At 37.3% G+C, this 20,196-nt stretch overlaps 1 protein-coding gene across 4 annotated transcripts in view; it reads left to right on the top strand.

The window, feature by feature from the left end:
* The window catches only part of Ube2v2 (ubiquitin conjugating enzyme E2 V2), a 30,144-nt gene extending 10,500 nt beyond the window's left edge, over positions 1-19,644 (top strand). For 3 of the 4 annotated variants that reach the window (XM_052739938.1, XM_052739937.1, XM_052739939.1), the window contains exons 2-4: positions 5,369-5,517; positions 9,364-9,489; positions 18,772-19,644. In XM_052739938.1, the coding sequence (XP_052595898.1) occupies positions 5,369-5,517; positions 9,364-9,489; positions 18,772-18,918 (422 nt within the window). In that variant the 3' untranslated portion in view covers positions 18,919-19,644. Of the gene's footprint in view, positions 1-5,368; positions 5,518-8,207; positions 8,333-9,363; positions 9,490-18,771 lie in introns of all 4 variants that reach the window. The other variant, XM_052739940.1, reaches the window with a different exon arrangement.
* The last annotated feature ends 552 nt before the right edge of the window (positions 19,645-20,196 follow it).

Raw genomic sequence — 20,196 nt, 5'->3', positions numbered from 1 at the left:
CCATGCTCTTAGCAGCAGTGTCTGATGGTCCTGCTTTCTCTACATGCTCACCAGTACTTCCTGATGTTTGGTTCCAGCCATCCTGTGCATGGGATGTGACATGATATCTTACTACTTTGTTTGAGAATCAGGGTCTGAACATTTATTCTTTAAGACTCATGTAACTGCACTTAGAAGGTAGCAATGAGGACAGCCAATGTCTTTTGGCAATCTGTTCCTGATGTTTTTCTTTGGCTTCCTTCATCTTGGCTGAAAGTTTAGCATATTCTGCAGCCTCCTCCTTACTTTTATTAGTGCATTGTTTTTTCAGAGCAGCATGTCAACATTTGTGTTCCAGGACATGTGGAGTAATCTTGGATGCTTTGGTCCTGTGCTTCTTATTTCTTTGTTTAGGGCTTCCTGACAGCATACTGGTGGACATGGTTTTTAGAGAGATTGAAAAATTTTTAGTTCTAGCTCTTTTGGGTCCCCCTACCAAGGCATAGTAGTATCTGTCAGTCTAAGTAACCAACTCTCACTCTCTCCCTCCCTCCCCCCCTTCTCTCTCTCTGGTAACCAAATTGAGAATACTCAGATTGGTACCCACAATGGATCTGTGAACAGACATATTTTTCCTCTCTCTAGTCCTTCTTGGTCTATAACAAGAATGCCCCTTAACAGCAGGCACACCCTGAAGCAAAGACGCTTTGCTTCATAGGAAAACCTTGTTTGTTGTTCCCACCACTGATTTGGACCATATAACCCTTTCACTCTTCCCCTAGAGCATTGGCAGCTACTTCTGTGGTGCTGTTCTTCTCATAAAGTATGAAGTTAGAATTTAATGAGTTTCTGATATTGGGTGGTTGGGAAGGAGATACTCAGCTTCATCTTGACATAGCTGATCATCTAGGAGGCACCATGAAAACAGTCTTACTGTGGTTTTGATTGGCGTTTCCCTGATGCCTAGTGATGTTGAGTATCCTTTTGTATGTTTGTTAGCCATTTATATGTGTTCTTGAGAAGATTTCCATATCCGTCAATTTTATTTTCATTTTTTATCTTAAATTTTAATACAGGGTGTCATGTAGTCTAAGCTGGCCTTGGGTTTACTATGCAGCCAAGACTGGCTTTTAAATCTTTTTAAAAATTTATTTATTCTTAGCATGAATGTGGAGGTCAGAGAATAACTTGTGGGGAGTTGAGTTTTCTCCTTCTATTATGTGGAGCTTAGGGATTGACCTTGGGTGTCAGACTTGGTGGCAAGCACCTTTATCTACTGAGCTTTTTTGATAGCTGGTCTTGAACTCTTGAACCTCAGGGCTTCACTTACCAAGTGCTGTGATTATAGACATATGTCACTGTGGCCAGTTCTTTGACTATTCTTAAATTGAGCTGCTTTTTCTTTTCTTCTTAATTGTTTAGTTGGAGAAGTTCTTTATTCTAGATAGAAATTTCTTTTTATATAATATACTTTGCAAGGATTTTTCCCATTTTTTGTTACTTGCCTTCACTTAAAATGATACATAGATATAGTAACAAAAGAACTACATTTGATTACATTTAAAAAGCACAGTTAATTTTCAAATCAACTGTGCAGAGAGCCCTCCTGCTTGCATAAGCATTGCACCTTTTTATGCTTGTGGGACTTCTCTCAATTCCTACTGCTGCTTCCAAGTCTGCCAAACTAGAATGTGTTTGAGCTTAGCTTTCTGAACCCCATCCCTGTTTGCATTTTCTCCTGTTTCCCTTCTGTTGAGAACTTGTGCTCATGCTTAGGTATCACTTTCATTGCCCTCTTTTCCCACTGCCCAGTGGTTCTGCTCTATGATGGAAGGAGGTACTGACCTCTGGAGAGTCTGGGTTATGCTTCTGTCCCTCTGAGAACCCAGGCTTTTGAACTCTTGAGTGCTTGCTGCTATTCTTAGGGCCAGGGCCATCCTTTCCCTCTGTTGTCTTGCTTCAGGGATAAAGCTGTTACTCTGCCCATTCCTCCCAGCCAGTGTGTTTGTCGTCCTCCTTTTTGGTGTGGGTGTCATCTCTAGAGCCCTGTGTAGACAGTGACTTGATACGTGCTTTATTGCCTAGCTTGCCCTTTGTTTTCTAATTGATGACTTTGTTAGATTGGTTGTACATGAATGCCATGTGACAGAGTGGCAGGAGTCTGATTTCATCTTAAGACTTGAAGTTTAACCTCACATTAAAAAAGTATTGTAGCTAATAGTCAGGAATGTTGCAAGCCTTCTATTCTGTGGAGATACTGTAATTGTGCCCTAGGTCTTTCAGTGTAAGGACTGAAATGTTACTAAAAGTACAAACAATGCACAGGTTGGTAATACTGTTGTTTGTGCTAGTATCATCCACCCAAATTACCAGCTGCTGTTTACCAAACAGTGTGGACAAGAGGTAATTTCCCTAGAGGAAATGCTTGTTTTTGAAAAGTCTTAATTTATTTTTTTTTGAAATGTTCACCTTATTAACAGTGCTTTGAAGGAATAGCTGTTTATTTTGTTTTATTCAGGCTTCTGATTATGGAAGTTAACTACAACTTCCTGGATTACACAGGAGAGTAGTTGTCACCAGTTAGTGGTCTTTGTCAGAAGACCACACATCTATCTTTTAAAGTATGTGCCATTCCTAATTTTACTGAGAAATTAAAACTAGAAGAGAGAAGCCAGAATGTGTTGTTACTTGCCTGTACCCCCTACTTTATTTTAAGGAAAGCACTTGCTTCATAGTTAGCTGCTTTACTGGAGCATGTTCTACCTTGAGCTTGTCTATTTCCTTGCAACATCTATAGCATATACAGACAACTTGATGCTTTGTATTTGAACAAATCCATTACCTGATTTTATCATTGGGTTTTAAGATCTTAGGGAGAAGCATTTTGCCTCTGAGTGTTCAGTCTCAGCAGCACTTGGTTTATGTTGATTCACAAATATTGTGAGAATAAAAGCATTTGCTGTAAGTTCAGCAAATTTTTACACTGGGTACCTATTGTGTTGTCATCATTTCTGGTGTTATTGGCTCTATGCCAGTGACTTAAGACTGAGAAAGTAAGTTTCTCAAGTACAATCTTACATGATGATATTTTGCTGCTTTTAGTTTACCTTTCTGAAGTGATAAAATCCGAAAAGTATGTTATGTCCAAATTCATCCACATAATCGAGGCTTATTTCCTCTTTATCTAGTGGTATTAATATGTAGCAAACAGATTTGTGAATGAATAATCCATGTAGTTTTAGGGTGGGTCGGGGAAAGATGGTCAGAGTCTTTCTGGTCGTCACATAAAAGAGTAACAACCGTGTGATTAATTCTTCTCTCTATATAACACATGACTCATACGATGGTATCAGGAACTTAGCAAGTCATCTAAATTGGAGGTCTTTTGACTCCTGGTTGAAGCTATAGTAAAGATGCATCAAATGTTCAAAGTTTGATTTGAATTTTGTTTTTTGCATTTTGTCTAGTTCAGTTCTAGGTCATATTTTAGTATCTGGCATACATCTTACAGTTTAATTGTAGTATTTTATTTGGACTCATATAGTTGATGCCATTTTAGAGTGTAAAGAGGTAGTTATAAATCTATTAAGAGTCACTCTTGGGGGCGAATGTATTACATTTAAAATGCTTCTCTTCTCATCTATGAACGAAACATGTCAATTTAAAATAGTGAGTTCCAGGCTAGCCAGAGCTACATAGTGAAACCCACTTTCAAAATAAAGGAAAACACAAATAAGTATATATTTAATGTTAGCTATGTTTTTGTAATACTTATTTTGGAAACTAAAGTTAAATTGCTGTCCTAGTGACTTCATTTTAACAAGATAATCAGTATAGTTTTCTCCTCCTCCTCTTCTTTTGTTTTTGCTTATTTTGTTTTTTGTTTGTTTGTTTTTTTTTCTGAGACAGAGTTTCTGTGTAGCCTTGGCTGTCCTGGAACTCTCTCTGTAGACCAGGCTGGCCTTGAACTCAGAGATCCACCTGCCTCTGCCACCCAAGTGCTGGGATTAAAGGTATATGCAACCACCACCAGGATAGTCTTATCTGATGGTTTTTTTCTCTGTGAATTAAAAATTTACCATTAAACTAGCATTTGTATAAATTGTCTCTGTAGATGATGACTGTAATTTAATTGCAAAGTTTTTGTTTTTCAAAGCTTTATAGGGCTGGGAGCATAGTTCAGTAGTAGTGTGTTTGTGTGGGGTACTTGAGGCCCTAGGTAATACTTGAGTGATGGGGATTATCTGGCAGATGTAGGGCTCCTTTGATCAGGGACAGGAGCCCTAACTACTGGGACCATGGGTGGTCCACCTCAGTATTCTAGAAAACCCTAACTTTTTGTTGCATTTTCTAAGATTGAATGAAATTCTCATAAAAAAAATTATTGGAGTGTGTATATTGTTAATTGAAGTGTCTGGTTTTGCCCATTAATTTTATGTTAGGGTCCTTGGCTAAGAACTTCAGCTAGGGGAAAATGTTCATTTTATGATAGTTTCCTCATAATTGATACATGCCAGTATAAAATTGAGTAGGAATTTATATACATGTTCAGTAATGTTGATAAAGTTTGACACAACGCTTTCTAGTGGCATTTTCGTTAAAAATATTTTTTCATACTGTATGTTTTGATCATATTCTTCTCCCCATATCTTCCCCACCCCTGCCTGTTATCACGTTTTCTCTGTCTGTCTGTCTCTTTCTCTCTCTTTCTCACAAAAACCAAAAACAAAACAAATTTGAAAATCAAACCAAAAAACCAATAAGGCAAAAAATAACAAAAGAACACAAAAAGCCTACCCACACACGAAAATGGAGTGTGTTTTGTGCTGGGCACGGCGCCTCCCTGGAGTGTGGTCGATATATCCAGTGACCATGCAGTAAGATGCCATTAGAGAAAACTGACACGTAGGGACTCACAGAGAATACATGTACATGACCTGTTAGGGTTCAAACCAGACAAAATCCCAGCACTGAGAAGGGGAAGTGGACACAAAGTTCCACCTACCAAGAAGCTATTTGCAATTGACACCAACTGGCATTTTCATTTTAAGAGACTATTAGGCCAGATATTTCCTGAGGCACAATACTTTTTTGAGGGAAATTTGCCTTTGGGTGAAATAATTTGTGAAAACTAAAACTAATCTACAAAAGGCTTAATTATATATCTTGTGCTGGATGGTGGTGGCTCATGCCTTTAATCCCAGCACTTGGGAGGCAGAAGCAGGTGGATCACTGAGTTTGAGGCCAGCCTGATCTACAGAGTGAGTTCCAGGACAGCCAAGGTTACATAGAGAAGCCCTGTCTCAAAAGAACCAAAAAAAAAAAAAGCCCAACAAAACAAACAACAAAAAACCATGTATCTCGTTGACACTGACATTCTTTTGTATAGGAGTTAAAGTTCCTCGGAATTTTCGCTTGTTGGAAGAACTTGAAGAAGGACAGAAAGGAGTAGGTGATGGTACGGTTAGCTGGGGCCTTGAAGATGATGAAGACATGACACTTACAAGGTGGACAGGCATGATTATTGGGCCACCAAGGGTCAGTGCTATAAATTATACATGTTTACTGTTACTATTTATTGTTTATTTTGAGTGAACATTTTAATTTTATTGTAATAAAAGACAAATGTGATAACTTTTGACAGGAAGAATTCCTGCATTTTTTGTATATTCTATATATATTTATTTATTGATACCTCTTTTTTGAAGGGTATAAGCTTGATTAGCAAGAGGACTGGGGTGGAGGAGGAGTGGCATGGTTGTTGCCCTCAAAGTGCTTGTGTTTTAGTAGAGAAAAAAAAAAAAAATCAGTCCAAGTGTTAGATTCTAATATGGCTGAGCAAGTTTATCATGGTTCTTCTACTGGAATAAATTGAGGAAGGCTGAACAGAGGAGGAAGTTGCCTTTGGAATGGGCCATTAAAAGACTGATTGTTAGGATTTCTGAAGGTTGAGATGGGATGGAAAATATTCCATATCAGAGAGGAAGAAAAGGGAGGACATGGAGGGGATATTTGGAAGTGTATGTCACATATTGCCTGCTCTCTTATGTGACTGAAGATCTCTAGATTGGCTTGCACATTGCCGTGCCCTCTGTTTCGCAGGCCTGGGTGGGATATTGTAGGTCTTACTTAATGCCCTAATTTACAAAATATAGCAGTAAATCTAAGACTTTTCTGGAGGTAGGTAGTTCAGTGGTAGAACATGTGAAGTTAATATGCTTATCACATGGGTTTTTCAGCAACAATAAAACAAAATAGGATTTTTTTTTCCCCTTTGAGATAGGATTTCTCTGTGTAGTCCCAGCTGTCCTGGAACTCACTCTGTAGACCAGGCTGGCCTCAGACTCACAGAGATCCACCTGCCTCCTAAGTGTGGGATTAAAGGTGTGCACCAACACTGCCTGGCTAAGAATCTTAAATATTTTCTAGTATTGTTATTGATCTCTTGTGCATTTGTTCTTAGGTCTTTCTCAGGATTGTGTGAAGTTTTTTTTTTTTTTTTTTTTAACATATTTTTTTCCCAGATGGAGATAGGTTTTCCTACAGTGTATTATTTATTCAGTGGTCTCATGCAGTGCATTGAAATGGGTGTTATTTAATGTTGTGACTTCCTGGGAAAATACAAAATTGGAAGATTTATTTATTTGTTTGCTTGTTTATTGTGATACTGGGATTGAACCTAAGGCATTGCATGTGCTTGACAAGTTTATTACCACTGAGCTGTATCCCCAGACTCTTACTTTTTTTCTGAGACCCAGTCTTTGAATCCTCCAGGCTGGCTGTGAGGCTCACTCTGTGGGCTAGGTAGACTTTGTACTTTAGTCCTGCTAGTTCAGGCTTCTGAGTAGTTTAGGACTATGGTCTCTTCCATGAGGCCCAATTTTTTCTCTCTTACCTTCTGATGAAAGAATTTTATGTGTTCTGTTTGGATAGAATTTTGACTTTTTCCTGGTTATCAAAAAAATGTTTCCTGTAGTTAGCAATGTTAGACAAGTGTGTTTTATGGCATTTGCTGGTGTTCCTTTGCAGTCCTTTTATACCAAGTCTGTTAAGAGTACACAGCTTGTAGACTTCATGTGCACTCTTGAAAGTCTCCTTCTGACTTGTGCTCTGATTCTTCCATAAGACATCTGAGAAAGGAAATATAAGATTGATGGTTAAAAGACTTTATAACTTGGTATTTGTGATGAAAACTGATTTTTTTTCACTGTCGGTAAATATTATTATGATAGTTTAGCTAAAAGAAAATTAAAAGCAAGTAGTTGTAACATTCTGGCATAGACTGGTTTGAAGATTTAAGTCAAAACTTGGTAAAATATAAATTTGAAATTATTTAGGTTAGGTTTTTCTTCAGCCATTAACCTCAGTAGACTTTATATCTGAATTTATCAGTGGTCTTGAATACAGACTCTTAGCATAGTTTCTCGGTGGGGAGGAAATGCTGTAACTCCTACTTTATTTTTCTTCATTTGGGTCCCCAGTGGGATTCCTAAGCTACTTGCTTTTCCTGGTGTCATATGACACACAGGAAATAGCAAGTCCTGCCCTTATCCAATTGGAGCTAAAGGCTATTTGTGTAGCTCCTGCTCTTAGTTCCCTGAGACACAGGCAGAGATGTCATGGGCCTTCTCTATGGGTCACTGCATTGGAGTTGTGTGTGTGTGTGTGTGTGTGTGTGTGTGTGTGTGTGTGTGTGTGTGTGTGTGGAGTGCTACCTTTCTTTACCTTAAAGGGTTATGACTGAGGTGTATAATGCACATTTATTTCTTTAGAGTTTTACATGACAAGGTAGGCTTTATAGAATTTTACACTACTCCCTTAAGAGTGCACAATCTGGAGTATGGTTGCAAAAAGAGAGCCTGATCCAGCAGTACTGAACAAGAGTGAGGGCACCGAACAAGATCTATTAGATTTTTCTCTATCCCTGTCTTTTTGGAGATGAAAAATTTCCTTGTTTTCTGGTTGTAAGGATGAGGTTTAATGGCCTGCTTTAGGGTATGCCTGCCAAGTTTTGTGATCTGATTCAGGAGAGAAGAGAAGGACCTGCTTTTGTTCATTTTTGTTTGTTTGTTTGGTTTTTGAGGGGCAGGGTCTTGCTGTGTAGCCCAGGCTGATTTCAGACTTGAAGTGATCCTCTTGCTTCAGCTTCCCTAATGCTTGGATTACAATCTTACCACTATGCCTGGAATTTTTTGTTTTGTTTTTTCTTTTTAATATAATTTCTTTAGATAATCTGATCTGCATTCAAATTGGAGAACCACGAAAAAGATTCTCTCTTGAGAACTGTTTGATTTCGCTCAATTTTATATAGCACCAAATTGCTGGGTGTATGACTGTTAGCTGTCAAATTTGGGTGAGTTTTGTAGAGCTCTTTCAAAATATTGAAGTATTTAATAACAAGTATCAGATTGTTTCATAATTTTATATTACAGTAGTTTAATGTTGCATATCAGAACTCCACATGATAATAGCTCTTATTTATCAAAGCTAAATGTTGGAATAAGCTCTGTGTTGTTATCATGGCTTATTTTCTCCCTAGTTTTATATTTTATACAAACATCAGTAGGTATTACATTTGCTACATTCATTTATTATGTAATTTCCTGTTTCAGAACTGTACTGGTAAGTGAACAAAAGCTATAATGAGAAAGAAAAGCTAATCATTATATGAGAATAAGCCCTTAATAGCCTTGATGTATAAGTTATAGCTTTAAAATTCCTGTATTATAAGAATATAGTATTAGCTAAACTTCATTAATTAGAAACCATGTTTAAAAATGTGTAAATATAAAGTATACATTAATTCAGCTAATGGAGTTAATAAACCACAGAATTTATTAAAGTAACAGAAAACAAATTGTTTTATTGTTGTAAGATAAAGTATGTTAGGATTTTCCTTTGCTAGAAGTAATTGCTTCCTATCTGTGAAAAGTAATCATAATTTTTTATCCAACAAATCCATGTGAGAATAAAAAGATGCATCATTAATATTATTGAAATGATAGAAACCAATGAGATTGTTCTGGATGGTGAAAACCGTTATGTATGTGTGATATAAGCCACATACTTGTCCTTTCAGTATACCTTTTTTTTTTAAAGCAAAATCTAAATTTAAGTTGGTTTTTCTTTCTGTTATTGGCAACATTTGTGTCACAAAAAGTAAGTTCTGATTAATCTGATTCTACTTGGTAGGATTATTTTAGTTTCATACTATAAGTATGCTTGGTGCATTTTCCTAACTAGTTCAAATAACTTCGCACAGAAGTTTGTATACAATCATAAACATCATCATGACAAGTATATTCATACTACATTTTTCTTTATTACCAGTTGGGCAGTATTTTAGTTTTTGTCATGATCATCCTTTCTTTTCCCTCTTTCCAGACAAACTATGAAAACAGAATATATAGCCTGAAAGTAGAATGTGGATCTAAATACCCAGAAGCTCCTCCATCAGTTAGATTTGTAACAAAAATTAATATGAATGGAATCAATAATTCTAGTGGAATGGTAAGTTATGGTAATAATTTTATTTTTATATAGCATATAATATGTAGGCAGGAGTTTTGAAAGTGTTGTTCAGTTGAAAGACTAAAGAAGTTTATCATTCAGGAGGTAGAGGCAGGATGTTCGGGAGTTTGAGGCCAGCCTGGGCTACATAGTTGACTCTCACCAAAAAAAAAAAAAAAAAAAGAAGCTTGTCTTATGTTGTTTTTCATTTTTTTCTCTGCCTTCAAGATATAATGTCACATTGTAGCTAGCTCCAGGCTAGCCTTGAACTTGAATCAATCCTCCTGTTTCAGCCTTCTGAGTGCCAGGAATATAAGCATTAAGCCACCAGGCCTATCTTTAAAATCTTCAGGTGTCAAAAATAACATTTTTTTCTTAGAATTTTATTAATTACATCAATAATCTTAGTTTGAATAAATTTGCTAGATGAAAAGACTTACTATTCTTTAATTATTTCTTTCTTTAGAGGTAAGGTACTTTTTGAGATTAAAAGGATGAATATTCATGAAGTGTTTTTCTTTGAGGAATAAGTGTCTATTTGATTATACATGGCTAAGTGTGGTTGACACATTAAAGTGGATAACAAAAAGAATAAGTTGTCCTGACCCATATAAGTTAGTAGGTAGCTGACTTTGTACTGTTAGTAGATTGTTGGTTAGGTTCATACTAAGATGCTATGTTGAAAGCACACTGAATTTGGAGTATATGTTAGGGAACAAAATAGCATCAGCATAGGGATGAACTTCATCCCTCCTAGGAAGGAAGACTGTCAACATTCTTGGCTTTGTGTATTGTTTATTCCTTCTGTGTCTGTGTTCCCTCTCCCCACCAATATTTTATGTATGTACACATTCATTCTTTCTTGCTTCTCTTTTCTTCTATTATTAAAAGTCACAAGTTTATGTTAATACTGTTAGAAACAAAGAATAATTTTGGTGTTGTACAAAGGTACATGTGAACAAAACAAAAGTAGCTGGGCAGTGCCATTCTTTCTGCACAAATGCTACAACAGAATCCAAACCTTGCTAGCAAGCATACATGGGCAAGATATTTTTCACCTTTTATTCTTGACGTAGGTGGTAACTATGTCTTATCCTATTGGTGGGTGCTCGTCTCCACACCTGAGGAGATTGGCTAATTGGCACAAAGGGGAAGGTCTGGGAAATAGCAGTCCTTGCTGGTCTAAAACTAACTTGGGAGCCAGAGTTGTACCACCATTATGCCGCAAGCCTTCCTTGGGGAATAAAGGATCTGATTTCATTTTACACTTCCAGGAAACAGTTTATCACAGAGAAATCAGGGCAGGAGCTCAAGGTAAGAACTACAATAGAACCATGGAAGAATACTCCTTACTGGTTCATCTCTTCTGGCATGCTCAGATACCTTTCTTACATAGCCCAGGCCAACTTGCCCAAGAGGACACTGCACATGATAGTAGTTAGCAATTAAGAAAATGTCCCATAGACTTGCCCACAGGCCAGTCTGGTAGAGGCAGTTCCTTAGTTGAGGTTCTCCCTTCCCAGATGTCTCTAGTTTGTTTAAAATTTACAAAAATTAACCAGCACAAAGTATGTGAAAGTGAAGGTGTGCTCATGTAGAAGGCAGAGGACAACTTTCTGGGAGTCAGGTCTCTCCTTCTTCCACAGTGGAATCCTCCACCAGAAGAGCCATTATATCCTGCTTCCCACAATCTTTACAGAGCAAGTAGCCAGGATAATAATCACTGTTGTTTTGTTTCAAAACAGATTTTAAAACCAAAATTGTGACTTTTTGATAAAATGACTGGCCAGAAGCTACAGTGAAGTAGAGCATCAGACTAAAATCTAAATTGTATCAGTTGTGCTTTATAATTCTTTGGCTTTGGCCCAAGATGTAACCTTCTCTTCTATTTAGTAGGTGTCGTTTCTGTGCATAGTACTGTGTTTACTTTATGCAAGCCTGCATGTATGAATACATATCTCACTTTGTTATAATGAACATGCCCATTTGAGATACTTCATATTGAACTATAAAAATTGGATTTCTCATTTTCAATGTTTAAAATTTTTCACACCACTTGCTGAGCAATTAGGTTATTTCAAGTTTTCACTGAAAAATTTGCTGCAATGAGTGTTAAGTTTTTGCATATATATATATATATATATATATATATATATATATATATATATATATATATATTGTGTGTGTGTGTATGTATGAGTGCACACTTGGGCCACCGTCAAGAGGACAGCTAAAAGTCAGAGTTTTCTTTCTGTTATGTAGTTTCCTGCAACTCAGGTTGACAGGCTTGGCGACGGGTGCTTTGTAGTGAATATTTTTACACAGTGTTTTGTACCTTAAGGCTGTGCTGTTCAGTATGGCGTTCATTTGTTTACTTATTTGGTTCTAATCTGTTATGTCTGTACTTTTATGAAACACTAGAAAAATTACTAGAAAAATGAAATAAAAAGATAGACAAAATGCTAGTTCAAATTTTTGGGGTAGGAGTGCACCTAGTTGTAAAATTTGGGCTATTGGTCTTATTTCTGTAAGCCTGAGGCATGATTGACATTGCCTCTGTGGGTCTGCTTTTAACAGCAGTGGCCTTAAAGCATATCTTATGCCCTACGGAAAACTCACTTTTTACTTTCAGTTTCATTTACTAAAGCTCAGCTAGGAAGTGGCTCATGAACTTCAGTCAGCTTTGGAAACCTTGCCTTTTGATCCATTTGTTTCAATTAAAAACACACACACACACACACACACACACACACACACACACACACACACACACACACAAAACCCAACTTATGTTCTTCATAGAAACTTACAAAAAAACCAATAATGAAGGGAAAACTTGCATACTCATCCCAGTGCTTCAAAGCATGGCTGAATACTTAGGGTTATTCAGGAGCTATTTGAAATTGGAGCAAAGGAAATGAAGGAAAATGGAAGGATAAGGCCACTTAAGTCACTGAGAATGCAGCATTTGTATGAATGCAGATTTTTGTCAGATATGTGTATGGGGACATTAAAATATTTTCATAAATATGGGAGATACAAAAATATTTGAATTCCTTGTTATAAACTAAGTTTTAGAGTATTTGACAGAAAAGACTAATATTTAATATTTCTTATACTAGAAATTGAACCCTGATTTTCTCCAAGAGCAGCCAATATCTGCTGAGCATCTCTCTAGCACCTACATAAAAATTTTAAATTGAGAAAAATTATTTTTTTCTACTAAGTAATTTTAATAAAAACCCAATTAGCTGAATTTTAAACAAAACATTGAACATCTTATTTTAATATCTAACAGTTATAAAAATAAGCACAGACAAAATATTTGTTAATAGTCTTGGAGACATTATGTTTTTCCCTACTGACAAATTTGAACTTGCTTAAAATGTGTTGAGTAGGGGATGGGGGGATGGGCAGTGAGATGGCTCAGTAGCTGAAAGCACTTGCTGATCCATACTGATGACCAGAGTTCGATCTCTGGAGCCCACACTGAAAAAAATGACTGGTGTGGTGGTCCAGATCTGTAATCCCAGCATCCTAAGGCATGTGGGGAAATGGCTAGAAACTTGCATAAACAGCACAGCAACAGAAATAACGGAGAATCTAGTACTGAAAGTTGTCCTTCCTTACGTGTGTACTGTTGGTGCTCTCAAGCTCTCTCTCATACACACATATACATATACCTAAAGTATATCTTTAAACAAAAGGATTTAAACTGGGTGTGTGGTGGCAGATACCTATAATCCTAGCACTTGGAGATAGAGGCACTTCAAGGAATTCAAGGTTACCCTCAGCTACATAGCAAGTTTAAAACTAGCCTGGATCACATGAGAGACCCTATGCAAAACAATACATCTATGAGCTAAAAAGAATTTGGGTTGAGTGGTTTCAGTTTACATGAAACACAAGCTAGTTTGTTTTAATAACTATATATATGTAAACACACATGATTTGTATATATCCACAGTTATAGTTTGTGGCTTTTGTTTAGGTTTAGCATGCAAGTTTTTTTTTTTTCTTTCCTTAGGCTACTTATCTGTCCATAGTAGTAAGCAATCCTTAATCCTAAACTTAGACTTGTAATGGTAGAAGTAATTGTACAACTTTCTAGAAACAACATTGAAAGTTCATGTGTTGAAGACATGGATTAACCTAAACATCATTGAGAAGAGCTTAAATAAAAGCTGAACAGACTGTGAGACCTGCTAAACAAGATGCATTTTCTATTTAGAGCTAATAACAGAAAAGATACCCCTATACATGGAAATTACTCCTGTAATTCCATCTTTAGGTCTTATTTCTAAAATTTCCAACTTATAATTATATTCTGTATATTCTCTGTGTACCTAAAGGAAAAAGGGTGAGAAGAAGAAGAAAAGTAAAACTCTAAATGAATTCTACATAATGCATTACTGGCCTGTGTTGTATTTACAGTCGAGATGCATGCTCACTGGGTTCCTTGCTAGAAGTAGACATTTACTGCCTTGTTCTGCATTACTTCAATTATCCCTGGTTGAGCTTTCTGAGTAGACAAAGCATATTGCCTACTTTGGTAATAGTTCTTTTAAACATTAGATACACAAAATAGCTGGGTTCTTAAACTCTCATGAAATAAAACCCTATAGATTGTAAATTTTAGAGGCACCCTTCCCCACCCCAATTCCTGTCTTACTGTTCTGTTGATAATGATGAGATATCATGACAAGGCAACTCTTATGAAAGGAAACATTTAATTGGGGGCTTACTCAATAGTTTTGGTGGGTTAGTTCATGGTCATCATGGTAGGAAGTGGACAGGCATGGTGCTGGAGCAATAGCTGAGCACTGATCTGTAGGCAGAGAGACAAAATGGCATGGACTTTGGAAATGTTAAAGCCCAATCCCAGTGATACACCCCTTCCAACAAGGCCATACCTATTCCAACAAGGTCACACCTCGTAGCACTTCTCAAACAGTTCCACTAACTGGTGGTGACTAAATATTTGACTGTATGAGCCTATATAGGCCATCCTCATTCAGACTATCACATTGACCAAACAACTTAAGGGAGCAAGGCTTTATTTTGGCCTGTAGTTTAGGGATACAGCCAAGAAAGGTCAAGTAAGGTAAGTAGGCAACCTGAGCATGAGGCAGCTAGTCACATTGCAGTCAGGAAGCAGAGAAATAAGTGCTGGCATTTATCTTGTTTTGTCCTTTTTATTCAGCTCAGGACTTCAGCACATGGAATGGTGCCACCCACATTTAGGGTAGGTCTTTCCACCTCTCTTACCCCAATCTAGAAATTCTCACAGCCACACCAAGAGGTGTGTCTCCTAGGTAATTCTGTAGCTAGTCAAGATGATTGTGCTAGTTATGGAAATGAGAGGTTCTCAGAAGGAGAAAAGTTTGAGGGTATGAAAGGAAGGTGGCAAATGTTTTGGGGAAGAGTTGAGCATGGATAGGGTTCCCTATCCATGAGACTGCAAGTGTGACAGAATGTGCTTAAGGAAGAAAAGTGATAGCTCCATAGCATGTGCCATAGGAGAGGCCATTTCCAATGTATTTTGGATCCAGATGGTGCTGCTGGATGAATTTTTCTCCTGTGGAAGTCACTCCAGGGTTGGTTCACCTCAACCTAGATCTCAGTCAAGAGAGTGGTTTAGAATATTGGATCAGTCCTTAAAGTGATATACTCCTAAATAAATAGTCATGATTATCCCACCTCATCTAAAGTTTGGAGAAAGAGGATTCCTAAGTTCTCCATTGGGAGTACTTGGTAAACACAAGGAAGTCTCTGGCCAGAAACAAAACAAAACAAAGAATTGAAAGTTACATATAAGCTAGAAGAATAAAGCCAAATAGGTAAGCAACAGTCAAGGAAACTCTTCATTATTTCAGAATTTCACTATACAGGTCACCAGGGAATTTTCAGTCTCTTCAGGAGACACCAGTGTAAGGGGCTGAGATATTGATGGCTCCGTGATTAAGAGCTTTGTCTTAGTTAGAGTTCTATTGCTTTGTTAAAACATGGAGCAAAAGCAGCTTGGGGAGGAAAGGTTTATTTCAGCTTTTAGTTTCATATCACTCAGTCTATCACTGAGGGAAATTAGAGCAGGGTCTCAAACAGTGCATGAACCTGGAGGCAGGAACACAGTCCATCTTTAAAGGAAGTAAGGGCATGAACCTGGAGGCAGGAACACAGTCCATCTTTAAAGGAAGTCAGGGCATGAACCTGGAGGCAGGAACACAGTCCATCTTTAAAGGAAGTCAGGGCATGAACCTGGAGGCAGGAACACAGTCCATCTTTGAAGGAAGTCAGGGCATGAACCTGGAGGCAGGAACACAGTCCATCTTTAAAGGAAGTCAGGGCATGAACCTGGAGGCAGGAACACAGTCCATCTTTGAAGGAAGTCAGGGCGTGAACCTGGAGGCAGGAACACAGTCCATCTTTGAAGGAAGTCAGGGCATGAACCTGGAGGCAGGAGCACAGTCCATCTTTGAAGGAAGTCAGGGCATGAACCTGGAGACAGGAATACAGTCCATCTTTGAAGGAAGTCAGGACAGGAAGCTGGAGGCAGGAGCTAATACAGAGACCATGGAGGAATGCTGTTTACTGGTTTGCTTCTTAGTCTGCTTTCTTATTTCACTTAGGACAACCAGGCCAGGGGTGACACTACCTACAGTGAATTGGGCCATCTCACATCAATAATCAAGAAAATGTCCCACAGGCTTGCCTACAGGCCAATCCTATGGAAGTATTTTCTTAAGATACCTTCTCTGATGACTCCAGCTGCTGTTGACATAAAAACAATCCAGCACAAGCATGTGTATTGCCTTTCCAAAGGACCTACTCAACAACCACCTGTCACTTCAATTCTAGAGGATCTGATGCTCTCTTCTTTACTACAAGGACACTTGCATTCATATGTGTACATGCTTGTGCACATGCCTATAGGCACGCATGCGAACACACACAATATGTTACTCTCTCACACATACAATTTCAAAAAGTAAATCTCAAAAAAAGCTCAATGTGCTGGCTGTTCATCCCTGAGAATTTCTTTTTAGAGACTCCTCAGATGATTCTGGCAATCATGTTTTTTACATCTGGGAGGCGATTGGTTATGTTTGTGTGAACGTGCATGTTCACTGAAGCAGTGGTTGTCATTTACAGTTGTTCTGAACGATTTACTGAATCAGGTTTGCTGATGTGGCTAGGCTAGTGCCTTTTAGCCCTCTGTCCACCCCTGTGGTGGGATACAGGTACACACTGCTTTTTGCCTTGGGTGTCAGGGATTGAACTCAGAGATTGAGCCATGTCCCCACCATGAAGCCTGGCATTCTTGACTTGGGTACAAAGTAGAATTTCAGGATGAGTTGGTGTGAAGCAGTTTACTAAGAAAAGGTTTTCATTGCAGAGTCAAGCATCAATGTTAAGGAAGGGAGAGACATGGACATTTAAGAAAAGGACAGTTGTATACATCCAAGTGGCAAGAATGTCACCTAGTTATTTCTTTACAGTCATCGTAATATATGTAGCGTCAGTTATTTTTTCATAATCTTCATCTTGCAGTCCTTTTTTTTTTTCTCTTAGTGTTTTTAGGTAGCCCTCAGTGGGTTTCATTAATCACCTCTCTTGTTCTCCATTCTCCTTCCCATCCATTGGTCCTCTTTCTTCCCAATAGTCTTCTTTCCTTTTTTTTTTTTTTTTTTTTTTTTGGTACCATAGAAGACATTTATTCTTAAAATGGTCATATGGTATTGTATTGGGTAAAATAAATTTGTGATAAGATACTCACATTGAAATTTTTTTTTCTCAAAAAAATTTCATGTGTGTCATCTATATAGTTTTGTATCCCCACCCCACCACCCCACCCCAGAAAACTCTTAGTGAATATTTAAAAATCTCCACTTTATACTGCTACATTGTTCTCTAGAAATTAGACTGCAATCCTGTAGGTTTTGTTTACTGAACACTTAGACTTATGTTCATCAAGCCTTACAAGGAAGACAAGTACAACGTAAGTAAGGAATCTGCTCATGTTCGAAGGTATTAGTGGCTAGGTTAGAATCCTGAGCCTGCTTAGGAGAGTGGATAGGACATGTGGCATGGCTGCTCCATGACAAGCCTCCACATCAACTGAACCAAGCTGCCTAGAAACCAGAAGCTCACCAAGCTCACTGCTTACTGATCCGTGTACACATATTTAGGCCTTTCATTTTTATCAATAATATTTCAGTTCCTGGTGCATAGTTCTTATTATTTTTGATCCTACTATTGTAAATTTTTTAATTTGTAAAATTTCTTAATTTTAGTTTTCAGATTCATTACAGGTATACAGAGATGCAACTTTTTTTTTTTAACACAGGTACTATGAACTTACTAGATTTAGTAGTTTCTTCTCCCCACTCTCTTCCCCTTTTGCCTCTCTTTTCTCCTGTTCCTCCTTCTCCTTCCCTCTCCCTGTCTTCCCCCTTCTATCTCTCCCTCATCCTCTCTCCTTCCACCTCTCATCCCTTCCCCCTTCTTGTTCCTCTCTCCATGTTTTTGAGGTAGGGTTTTGCTCTGTATTCCTGGCTGGCCTGGAACTCACTGTATAGGCCAGATTGGCCTCCAACTCACAGAGATCCACCTGTCTCTTCCTCCTGAATGCTGGCATTAAAGGTGTGCACTACCATTCCTGGCCTCCAGTAGTTTCTTTAATGCTATTCTTACAGTTGTCTGTGTACAAGATCATGTCATCTGCAAGTAGAAGTAGTTTAACTCTTTTTATTGGAAATAGAAAAGAGTGTTCTGACTAATGTTAGTAGATATAAAGTTTGTCTTCAATCAGCAACCTTCTACTCACGTTAATTATTAAGAAGGGTTTATAAATGTTTACCAAGTAGTTATTTAATATATTTATATGCATATAATGATTCTGGTAATAAGTTTGCTACATGTTTATTGTAAAATACAAAAAATAGACTTAAATCTACATTTTTAGAAAATCTTGTTAAAGAATATTTTTAAAATATATAGTTTTAAAATATATTAACAGTATACATTTTAAATCTGCAATTTCATAGTATAGCATTCTTATTAAAGTATATTTAAAATATTGGTACATAGTAGTACATTATCATCATTAGTAGTACTATTATTAATTTTGTTTCCTGTGAAACAGAATTTCCATGTCTAGCCCAGGGGAGCTTGACCTTGTGATCCTCTTTTCTCTGCTGGGATTGTGCTTCACCATGTCTAGCTCTGGTTCTGCAGTATTTTGTTTGGTAGTTAATTGTCCCTCTTTTCCTGCCCTCTTAGGTGGATGCACGAAGCATACCAGTTTTAGCAAAATGGCAAAATTCCTATAGCATTAAAGTTGTACTCCAAGAGCTAAGACGTCTAATGATGTCCAAAGAAAATATGAAGCTTCCACAGCCACCGGAAGGACAGACGTACAACAACTGATTTTAGTGGATCTCAAACTTGTCTTAAATCAACAACCTTCTACTCATGTTAATGTCATGATTAAATATCACCATGCAAAATACCCACACATTAAGTAAAAGAATTCCAGCTGGTAAACATGACCTGGACAATTGTAAGAATATATTTAATATATGTACACCTATTATGTTTTCAGGTAACAAGAAAAGTGCAGCACAATTTTTCTTTCTCTTCTTAAAGCACTGTCATTTAAACATGAGCCTGAAGTATTCAAAATTGAATTCAGGTTTTCAAGACAAAAGCATGACAAAGGAGTGTCAGATGGCAGTGAAAACCTTTGTCTCAAGAAGGAAGAACAGAACTGGCATGCTTTATCCATCATCCTTAGACCACAGTGAACTGTTTAAAGTAGCAGGTATAATGAGTAGTCACAATTGTGTTCACTCTTGAAGCAGTGCGGGTGTGGGTGCTGACTGCTATAGCATCAAAAATAGCTTCAGGATTGTTTTGATACCTGTATTTATAATAAAAAGATGTTTAGGGGGTATTGATGAATCTCTGTTAAAAGCTGTTCCCGTTTGTTACATGTAACAGACATGATAAATATTTGTTTACAGTCTTTGTTTAATAAAACATGCTTAGAAGTTTTAAGTGAAGTCAACAAAAAAGAAATAGGTGTATGGATATGTGATTTTGGGATTAAAGTTAGTCTTGAAATGTAAATAAAATACGGAATGTGTCCTCAGAGATTGTGCTATTTCTGTTGCATTGTTATATGTATAGTAGCCATATCAAGGTGGCAAAATTGGGGATTATTAAGCTAGACTTGGTGGTGGCAGAGGCAGGAAGATTGCAAGTTCCAGGCCGGCCTGGGCTGGTAAATAAGACTACATTTAAAAAAAAAAACCCCAAAATATTGAGAACATCACAGATTTTCATTGAAACACATTTTTATTCTCTTTTCTATGCTTGTGGTTGGAATTTACAGAGCATTTACTTTGACATATTACATGCTTAGTTTAATTTCTTTGCATAGATATCCAAATTAATATATTTCTAATTTGATTTCATCATAGGTAATATTAAAAAAGGATTTTTGCGTTTTAGCAGTTTTTATAGTTACACACTGCAAATTATTCAAGTATTCATTCCTTTTTTTTGGTAACATCTTTATTCTTATGTGAAACTTTTGGTTACTTACATGGAATATATGGTAGACATTTCCTTCCTATCAGTTTTTTTATTTGTTATTTTATTTGAGTGTGTGTGCCTGTGCATGTGCACTTTGTGAAGTTGGCT

Source organism: Peromyscus californicus, unplaced genomic scaffold (genome assembly GCF_007827085.1).
Source record: "Peromyscus californicus insignis strain IS unplaced genomic scaffold, ASM782708v3 Scaffold_16__1_contigs__length_79575227, whole genome shotgun sequence".
In the NCBI taxonomy this organism is placed as follows: domain Eukaryota; kingdom Metazoa; phylum Chordata; class Mammalia; order Rodentia; family Cricetidae; genus Peromyscus; species Peromyscus californicus.
Note: the sequence above shows the minus strand (reverse complement) of the source record. Positions and strands in the feature narration are given on the sequence as shown.